Source organism: Cetorhinus maximus, chromosome 3 (genome assembly GCF_964194155.1).
Source record: "Cetorhinus maximus chromosome 3, sCetMax3.hap1.1, whole genome shotgun sequence".
NCBI lineage: Eukaryota > Metazoa > Chordata > Chondrichthyes > Lamniformes > Cetorhinidae > Cetorhinus > Cetorhinus maximus.
In genome coordinates, this window is record NC_135881.1 from 10,649,050 (window position 1) to 10,659,436 (window position 10,387).

General features: G+C 47.0%; 1 protein-coding gene across 1 annotated transcript in view; it reads left to right on the forward strand.

The window, feature by feature from the left end:
* LOC144672510 (E3 ubiquitin-protein ligase TRIM7-like) overlaps nucleotides 1–6,481 on the forward strand; it is a 19,679-nt gene extending 13,198 nt beyond the window's left edge. The window contains exons 4-5 of the mRNA XM_078534353.1: nucleotides 1,700–1,833; nucleotides 5,961–6,481. Of these exons, the coding sequence (XP_078390479.1) occupies nucleotides 1,700–1,833; nucleotides 5,961–6,481 (655 nt within the window). The remainder of the gene's footprint in view (nucleotides 1–1,699; nucleotides 1,834–5,960) is intronic.
* The last annotated feature ends 3,906 nt before the right edge of the window (nucleotides 6,482–10,387 follow it).

A 10,387-nucleotide genomic window follows, 5' to 3' on the forward strand; every position in this document is an offset into this window, starting at 1 on the left:
TTATTGTCCCATCAGTCTACTCTCCGTCATCAGTAAAGTAATGGAAGGGGTCATAAACAGTGCTATCAAGTGACACTTACTTAGCAATAACCTGCTGACTGGTGCCCAGTTTGGGTTCCTCCAGGGCCACTCAGTTCCTGAGCTCATTACAGCCTTGGTTCAAACATGGACAAAAGAGCTGAACTCCTGAGGTGAGGGGAGAGTGACTGCCTTTGACAGCAAGGCATCATTTGACCGAGTGTGGCATCAAGGAGCCCTAGCAAAACTGGAGTCAATGGGAATCAGGGGAAAAACTCTCCACTGATTGGAGTCATACCTAGCGCAAAGGAAGATGACTGTGGTTGTTGGAGGTCAGTCATTTCACCTCCAGGACATCTCAGCAGGAGTTCCCCAGGCGCAACCATCTTCAGCTGCTTCATCAATGACCTTCCTTCCATCATGATGTCAGAAGTGAGGATGTTCGCTGATGATTGCACAATGTTCAGCACCATTCGTGACTCCTCAGATACTGAATCAGTCCATGTCCAAATGCAGCAAGACCTGGACAATATCTAGGCTTGGGCTGACAAGTGGCAAGTAACATTCACGCCACACAAGTGTCAGGCAATGACCATCTCCAAAAAGAGAGAATCTAACCATCGCCCCATGACGTTCAATGGCATTACCATCACTGAATCCACCACTATCAACATCCTGGGGGTTACCATTGACCAGAAACTGAACTGGACTAGCCATATAAATACTGTGGCTACGTGAGCAGGACAGAGGCTAGGAATCGTGCGATGAGTAGCTCACCTCCTGACTCCCCAAAGCCTGCCCACCCTCTACAAGGCACAAGTCAGGAGTGTGATGGAATACTCTCCACTTCCTGGATAAGTGCAGCTCTCACAACACTCAAGAAGCTTGACACCATCCAGGACAAAGCAGCCCGCTTGATTGGCACCACATCCACAAACATTCACTCCCTCCACCACCGACGCACAGTAGCAGCAGTGTGTACCATCTACAAGATGCACTGCAGAAACTCACCAAGGCCCCTTCAACAGCACCTTCCAAACCTATGACCCAGACCAAGGGCAGCAGACACATGGGGACACCATCCCCTTCAAGTTCTCCTCCAAGCCATACAGCATACTGACTTGTTCCTTCACTGTGGCTGGGTCAAAATCCTGGAACTACCTTCCTAACAGCACTGTGGTGTACCTGCACCACACGGACTGCAGAGGTTCAAGAAGGCGGCTCACCACCACCTTCTCAAGGGGCAATTAGGGGCGGATAATAAATGCTGGCCCAGCCAGCGATGCCCACATCCCTTGAATGAATAAAAAGAAATCCCTCAGCTGGATCACCTCTTAATCTTCTATGCCCAATCTGGAATGCACTGCCTGAAAAGGTGGTAGAAGCAGTTTCAACAATAGCTTTCAAAAGGATATTGGATCAATACCTAAAATGTAAAAAAATGATCAGGGCTAAGGGAAAGAGCAATGTAATTGGATGAATGAGATAGCTCCTTCAAACAGTCTGCACAGGTACACTGGGCAAAATGGCTTTTTATGCGCTGTATCTTTCTAACTCCCAAAGTAGCTCAGTGTCAAACTGAGCCTGAACATTTTTGTAAAGCATCTTGGACCAGTTTAAAAGTCACTGTATAAATGTAAGTTGTTTTTATTTTAAAAAATATTTTCCTCTTTCGTCTCAGGGCTAACGAGCTTCAGAACCAAAGAACACCGACTGCCCACAATGATGCCTTGGACATCCATTCTATATCTGAACAAATCAAGGCGCTGATTGATAAATCTATGATCTACTACACGATTATACTGAGCATGATAGGTAAGAAGGTGCAGCCTTGCAAACGTAAACCACGACAATCCTCGTTCACAGCTGAACAACAGCCTTAAACACTGAAAGGAGACATTTGGAGCACATTAAAGCACAGTTAGAGACAGGCAGTCAGACAGAGATCACAGAATCAAGGAACAGCATAGCACGGCAAGAAACCATTCAGCTCATTAAGTTGGGATTGGCTCCTCCGAAGGGTTGGTCAGTTAGTCCCACTTCGCCTTCTGGTATTTATGCAATTCCCTTTGGAATGCTCATGTTTTCTTTATTCTCTCGTGGGATGTGGGTGACACTGGCAAGGCCAGCATTTATTGCCCATCTCTAATTGCCCTTGAACTGAGTGACTTGCTTGGCCATTTCAGAGGGCAGTTAACAGTCAACCACATTGCTGTGGGTCTGGAGTCACATGTAGGCCAGACCAGGTAAGGACAGCAGATTTCCTTCCCTAAAGGGCATTAGTGAACCAGATGGGTTTTTACGACAATCGCTGATGGTTGTCATGGTCACCGTTACTGAGACTGGCTTTATATTCCAGATCTATTAATTAAATTTAAATTCCACCAGCTGCCATGGTGGGATTTAAACCCATGTCCCCGGAGCAATGTTTTTAAAAGGGTGGGAAGGAATCTTCGGGGAGTACCCTTTGCCTATCAGTGGCAGCCCTCCTAAGATAGTACCCCATTTTTTTCCTACCCGACTGCTCTCCAAAACCGCCCCCCCAATACCCCTCATTCCCCCTTCTCAAGCTGGCCAAACCCTCCCCATCCAATGCCCCAGACTTACCTTACTCCAGTATCCACTGGGCCGCCCTCTTGGGACTGGTCGCTGTTCCGGCAGTGCCCACTAATGAGCTGTTGGCGCTGCTGGAGCTCGTAGCCAATCCGATTGGCCCGCAGCTCCCAAGAGTGGAACTTCCTCCCCAGTGAGGGGCAGAAGTCCCACACTCCACCCGTCCGCAGCGTTTTATGGCTGCGTTTTATGTCTGCTGCCCCCCTCATGCGCCGCCCCCACTGTACAATTTTCAGCGATAGTTCCTTCTTCTTATGCATCACCCTATTTGTTTTCCATCAAAATAATCTTTACACCTGTATCTTATCCTATGTCCGATTTTAGAAACAAGAAAGGACAATGCAGCTTCTGAACACAAAAATCTGAGCTGACACTCCAGTGGTCCAGTGAGGGTGTGCTCGACTGTTTAAGGTGCTGTTGTGAGATGTTACACCTAGGCCCTCGGGTGGATGTCAAAGATCCCATGGCGCTATTTTAAAAAGCCGGAGAGATATCTCCGACGTCCTGGGTAATATCCCTCAATCAACATCACAAAAACAGATTACTTGGTCACGATTGTTTGTGGGAGCTTGCTGTGCGCATAATGGCTGCTGCATTTCCCATATTGCAGCGGTGACTGATTTCAGAAAGTACTTCACTGCCTGTAAAGCGCTTTGGTGGTCATGAGAGGCGCCATATAAATGCAAGTCAGTCTTTCTTTACATGAAAGTGGCCCCTGTAGTGTAAAGATAACAGGAAATAATCTTACCTAAGGTGCCCTAACAATGGAACAGGAATGAGACACTCCGATATCTGGTGGGACCGGAGAGGCTGGGATTGTCCTCCTTAGAGCAGAGAGGGTTGAGGGGAAATTTAATAGGGACGTTCAAAATCATGAGGGGTCACGCATGATATAGAAAGTAAGAGAAACTTGTTTTTACTGGTAAGAGTGGAGCTAACCAGCGGGTACAGATTTAAGCCAATTAGCCAAAAAAAAAACTAGCGAAGGTGAGGAGAATGTTTTTTATGCAGCATCTTGTTCCTTTCTTGTTTCTAAACTCTGTAAGAAAAATGTGAACTTTCCAAGGGTAACGGACATATGATAAGATACAGATGTAAAGATTACTTTGCTGGAAAACAAACAGGGTCATGCATAACAGGAAGGAACTATCACTGAAAATTGTACAGGCAAATTGGAGGAGATTCAGAAGGACAATGTATCAAACCAGAATGGTTACTCGTCAGCACAACTGGCTCTCCAATGTAGCAAACTTGCTGTAGCAAAGAAGCTTCCCCCTGAACTGTCCCTTAGATATAACAATGAATGTTATAACCCAGGGAATTAATCTTCTTGCTTTCAGGAGTTTCTTAATCTCAAGAATGTGGTTGGATTCCATTTTGGTGACTTGGGGAGCTCATTGATTCACAGTCTCATGCAATGAATGTCTAAACAGCTTTCAGTAAAGCCACAGTACGGTTCATCTTCCAAAAACACACACACAAAAAAAGATTTTCAGTACAGAATGAGGCCGCTTGGCCCATTGCTTCCCCTGACCAGTCACCAGAGGACACAGCAGATTAGGATAATCGGCAGAAGAGCCCAGTGTGGAGATGAGGGGAGTTTATTTCCAGCATTGCAACTCGTTGCGATCTGGAACGCGCTGCCTGAAAGGGCGGTGGAAGCAGATTCAACACCAACTTTCAAAAGGGGATTGGACGAATACTTGAAAGGGAACATTCTTGAAGGGCTATGGGGAAGGAGCAGGAAAGTGGGACAACTCGCATGGTTCTTTTAAGGCGCCGGCACAGGCTCGATGGACCAAATCACCTCCTCCTGTGCCGCAATGTTCTATGATTTAATTATAAAATAATAGCAACAGTAAGAGGCACTAGAGTCATTCACAAGAAGACCTGATAAATCTACCTTTTCTATCTTATGTTTTTCTCCAAGGTACGTGTGTGTACTGACACCGCACCCCCGCCCCCCAACTCTACCTCATCACCACCTCTCTTGACCCTGGTGTCTTTAAATTGTTAGATTTTTTTATCCGACATCCAGTACCTGATGAGCAGAAGTTTCCTCCAATTACATCTTGGGAATAAATATAACAAGCTTTGCTCCTTAGCTATTCACCCCAACCTCCTACCTGACAACTACCTGAGGCTGAACCAGACTGTTTGCAACCTGGGTGTTATGTATATATGGGCCCAGGGATGTACTTCTGGCTGCATATCGCCTCCAGAATCAAGACTGCCTGCTTCCGCCTCCCTTAGATGTGGCTCAGTTGGGTAGCGCTCTAGGGCCAGAGGCAGGAGGCTCTGGGTTTGAATCCCCTTTTAGGACAAAAATCTATGTTGACACTCCAGTGCAGCACTAGAGAGAGAGAGTACTGCACTGTTAGAGATGTCTCCAATGAGATGTTAAACTGAGCTTCTGTCTGTCCTCGATCTTAGTTGGGCGTAAAAGATACCAGGGCTTTTATCTCAAAAATGAGCAAGGGTGGTTCTCCCCGGTGTCCTGGCCAATATTTATCCTTCAATCAACACCACAGGAATATGGTATCAAGTCATCCTCACATTGCTGTTTGTGGGATCCTGCTACCACATTTCTTACATTACAAGAGAGACTACACTTCAGAAGTACTTCACTGGATTATAAAGCACTTTGGCATGTTTGGTGGTGATGAAAGAGATGCGAGTCATTCCTTTTTCCCTGTAACATCACTCGACTCTGTGCCTGCCTCAGCTCATCCGCTGCTGAAACCCTCATCTACTCCACATCCACCTCTAGGCCTGTCTATTCCAACGCTCTCCTGACTGGCCTCCCATCATCCGCCCTCATCCAGCTGCTGCCCGTACCCTAACCCGCACCAAGTCTCCCTCAGTCAACAGCCCTGTGCTCACTGACCTACACCTCCCAGGCCACCTCGACTTTTTGGGCCCTAAGCTCTTTGCTAAACCTCTCCCTGCTGTCACTGAGCTGTCAGCCTGTGGCTTAGTCCGTTGTACTCTTCCCTCTGAGTCAGAAGGTTGTGGGTTCAAGTCCAACTCCAGTCTTGTGCACAAATATCTAGCCTAGTGGAATGCGAATCTTTCTTTCTCTATCTCTCTCTCTCTCTCCTCTTCTAAGACATTCCTTAAAACCAATCTAACCAATTGTTTGGTCACCTGTGCTAAACATTACCTCGGTATCAAATTCTGCTCCTGTGAAGCACTTTGGGATGTATTACTACGTTAAGGGCGCTATATAAATGCAGGCCCCACACTGGTAAAGACTGAGAATCTTACTCTGAAGCTGTTGGTTGTGGATTACCGATGTAACAAACACCCGCATCTCTCTCCTTCTCTAGGTGAATGGGCGCAGCTCACACTGGACACCAAAACCGCGTACTGGTTCTTGACCGTCTCCGAAGATGCCCGGTCACTGACGTTCGGCTATGACTTGCAGCCTTACCCGTCCAACCCCGAAAGGTTCAGGACCCACCGTCAGATCCTCTGCTGCCAAAGTTTCACCTCGGGCTACCACTCTTGGGTGGTGCAGGCCGAGGGCATCGCTTGGGGCATTGGGATTGCGTACGGGAGCATAGCGAGGGAGGGCGAGCGCTCCGACCTGACAAACTCCAGCAAAGCCTGGTGCATTCACCTGAATCACGGTGCGCTCACGGCCAGTCACAACGGGCTACACATAGACATCATTAAGGAACCGGTGTACACCAGGTTCCAGGTTGAGTTAGATTATGAGTCAGGCTACGTGTCATTTTACCAGGTTGCTGATACTCTCCAACACTTGTATACATTTAGAACTGAGTTTACTGAGCCGGTGTTTCCAGCATTTTCTTGTTTCTACATTTCCTCCATAAAACTGTGCTAGACGGGTCATTATGTTGACTTTACAGCACAGGGTCAGGGCCATTCAGCCCAACAGGTCCATGATCTCCACATGGGCATCTGCCCACCTCAGTATATCCTTCCTTTGTCATGTGCTTATCTCGCTTCCCCTTAAATGCATCCACATTCATTTCAATCATTCCGTGCCGCACTCTGGGACTTAGTAGCTACGAGCTTTTATTTACAGTTGGGAAATACTGGAAATACGCAGCAGGGCACATCTGCTATTGGCTTCCACCCCAGGCAAAAAGCATTTTCTCCACACCAGCCATATTAATGGTTTCTTTCTTAATGTTAAGGATTTTTTTAATGAGTGATTCTTATGGGCGGAAATTTTTCCAGAATTTCATGATGTTTATTTTTGGCTTTAAAATTCTTCAGCTCCCTTAGGCAGCTCTCTGCCTTCAGGGAGCTTTCATTCCGCGCTCCCCCCGCGCCCACGCTGACTTCAGCGCTCGCTCTCTTCCCACCCCCCACCCCGGCAGTGCTGAGGTTATCAGCGCGCCTCTCTCACGCTGGTCGGCCATGAATTGGCCAGCCAGCATGAAATCGCGGTCGGGGGGGCCGATGGTGGGCGGTGGCTCGTTTCCTGGCACTCCCAGACCCGCCCACCACACCCGCCTGAAGACCTGAAAATCCTGCCCCATGAATTATGTTTCCATATGCCATTTACAGTTTGCATCCAACATTGTTAACGCTTAAAAGTTGCATAAGTACTTTATAACCACCCTATCAGTAGAGAATAGGCCCATCCCCACAGGCAACACTTTTCTTCCAAAAATATACTTCGTTCATAAAATTTGTAAAACTACATTCCCTAATGTCAAACTTGAGCTGTTCAATTTCTTTCATTATAGAATGTGGCACTGTATAATTGCAGTGAGGCACCTCAATTGCAGGTTATATTTACAATATACATTTCATGTCAAACATACATCCCCAGGGGTTATTCGCACAGTTTCCAATGCCTAGGTGTACTATGGTGGGAGGGCTTTAGAAAGTGGCCTTTCTCCATTGAGCCTTTGTGGTGGCTGCCCCAAATGGTTAGTGCGTCCCTCTGCATGGAGTCCTGGACCTTAGCCAATGCCAGTCTGCAGCACTCGGTGATCCGCAGCTCTTTTCGCTGGAAGGTCCAACAAAATTCGGCAGACCAAAGAGCGTCTTTCACCCAGTTGGTGGTCCTCCAGCAGCAGTTGATGTTTGTCTTGGTATGTGTCCTTGGGAACAGCCCATAGAGCACAGAGTCCTGCAATACAGAACTACTCTGGATAAATCATGTCCAGCTCTTCTACACAAAGATACTGTTACTGGTAACTGTGAGACATACTAATCACACACATGGCTAGTGCCTTATTTACATCACTAATGTCTCTCCTACTGTTCTATTTGCCTAGATCTGGGTTCCACATCCAATTCCCCTGTGAGAGTTCTGTCCCACTGAGAAGCACAGGTCAGATTTGGCACCCACCAAGTACACGCTCATGTACAGGATTTGTGGGCCAATTCCTGCTGCTGAAACCGCTGAGCGCACATTTTGTGAGTTTGCCGAGCTGGCTGGGAGATGTCTCACCCACCAAGAGCCAACCCTTTCAGAGCATGTCAGAGCCACCCAGCCCCTCCAATATGACGGACTTCATTTACATGAAGGAACGAAAGCTTCTTCACTTTAATAAGCCCTTGTCAACTCTCTCAGAGACGTCCTACGGAACTCCACCAGCTAAGAATGACTTTCAGACGCACTGTACATTTTATGTAGGCAAACACTGCAGCTAATTTTGCATATAGTCAGATGCCATGAGTGCCAACTGGATGAAAGAGCTGTGGTGATGTTCACGGGGTGAGGAAAGTTGTTCAGAAGCCTCTGTTGTATTTATCATTACCCAGTAGCAAGCGATATCCCGAGAGTCTCCCCTCCCATGGAGATCCTTAGTGCCTTGGCTTAATGTTGGCTTTACAAGGCTGCCCTCAATGGCTGACATGGTGTTGACCCTGCAGAGGAAATGGGGTGGACGATATTGCCTGAAGAGCTGTGCACCTTTTGGCACAGTACTTGCTGGTGAATGAGTTGATTCTCACAGCCACAGAGTGACAGTCCACACCTTAGGTCAACAAACCAACACTTGGCTGGTTTCAGACACCTCCCCCACATGAGGTCCAGAGGCTTAAACCAGTTTCCATCCCAGTTTGGGGCTCATCAGTAGGACAAGGTATATGGGGTGTTGTGGGGAACGGGGGTGGGGGATGCTTTTCAAAGGTATTATTCCAAGTAATATCTGTGAGGGTGGGTGGGGAATTGTAAGAACTTGCTATTTATTGATGGGTTGCTAATAGCTATCTCTAACTTCGATGGATCAGAGGAATTGTTAATGTGCGCAAGAAAACAGAACGGTTTGGCCTGAAATGGTTTCTTCACCACTCCAGTGGTGTCTGGGTGAGATGGGGATATTTTTACTGACTTCTGGTACTATCCTTTTAACTTTTTAAAAAAGTTCTCTCATGGGATGTGGGCATCATGGCCAAGGCCAGCATTTGTTGCCCATCCCTAATTGCCCTTGCACTGAGTGGCTTGCTAGGCCATTTCAGAGTTAACCACATGGCTGTGGGGTCTGGAGTCACATGTAGGCCAGACCAGGTGAGGACGGCAGATTTCCTTCCCTAAGGGGACATTAGTGAACCAGATGGGTATTTAGTGCAAGCAACAATGGTCAATATTACTGAGACTAGTTTTTAATTCTACATTTTATTAATTGAATTCAAATTCCACCAGCCGCCAATGTGGGATTTGAACCCTATGAGCCCAGAGCATTAACCTGGCCCTCTGGATTACTAGTCCAGTGACATTATGCCACCGCCTTATTCATTGTATGATTGGCTGATTCCTCTGCTCCAGATATTTTCACTGACTGTTTCACCAAATAATCTTTGGAAATGCTGTGTACTCATCTTCTGGCATCAAGATTTTCTTCCGTAAATAAACTGTGAATTCTCCAGCTGTTAAGTTGCCTTTTCTTTTGCTTATGTAGTGTAACTAAGGGCAAATACAGGGTAGCCATTCAGAATCGACCAAAAAAAAAGGTCAATTTCTACCACTACCTGTTGTCATATATTTAATATCTCGGAGCTATGCAGAGATGACACTGGTTTTGATGTGTGTAACAGGCTTTATTCGCAGTGCTTTAAAACGTCTACTCCATGTTTCAGCTCTGAATTCCATGAACAGGTTTGTATGGAGGTTAATCATTCCACATTAAACATGGGCACTTTTTTATTCATTCATGAACGTGGGTGGCAAGGCCAACATTTATTGCCCTAATTACCCTAGAGAAGGTGGTGATGGGGAACCACCTTCTTGAATACAACTGAGTGGCTTGCTACACCATTTTAAAGGACATTTAAGTGCCAACTGCATTGTTGTAGGGTCTGCAGTTACATTAGGTCAGACCAGGTAAGGACGGCAGATTTCCTTCTCTAAAGGACACTATTAATTCCTGGGTATGTCCTGTCCAACCGCCAGGACAGAACCAGCAGAGGTGGTGACACAGTGGTATACAGTTGGTGGGGGGGGAATTGCCCTGGGAGTCCTCTACATAGAATCCGGACCCCATGAAGTCTCATGGCATCAGGTCAAACATGGGCAAGGAAATCTCCTGCTGATTACCACATACTGCCCTCCCTCAGCTGATGAATCTGTGCACCTCCATGTTGATCACCATTTGTACTCTGGGTGGGGGACTTTAATGTCCATCACCAAGAGTGGTTCAGTAGCACCACTACTGACCAAGCTGGCCGAGTCCTAAATGACATAGCTGCTGGACTGGGTCTGCGGTAGGTGGTGAGGGCACTAAGAAGAAGGAAAAACATACTTGACCTCATCCTCACCAATCTGCCT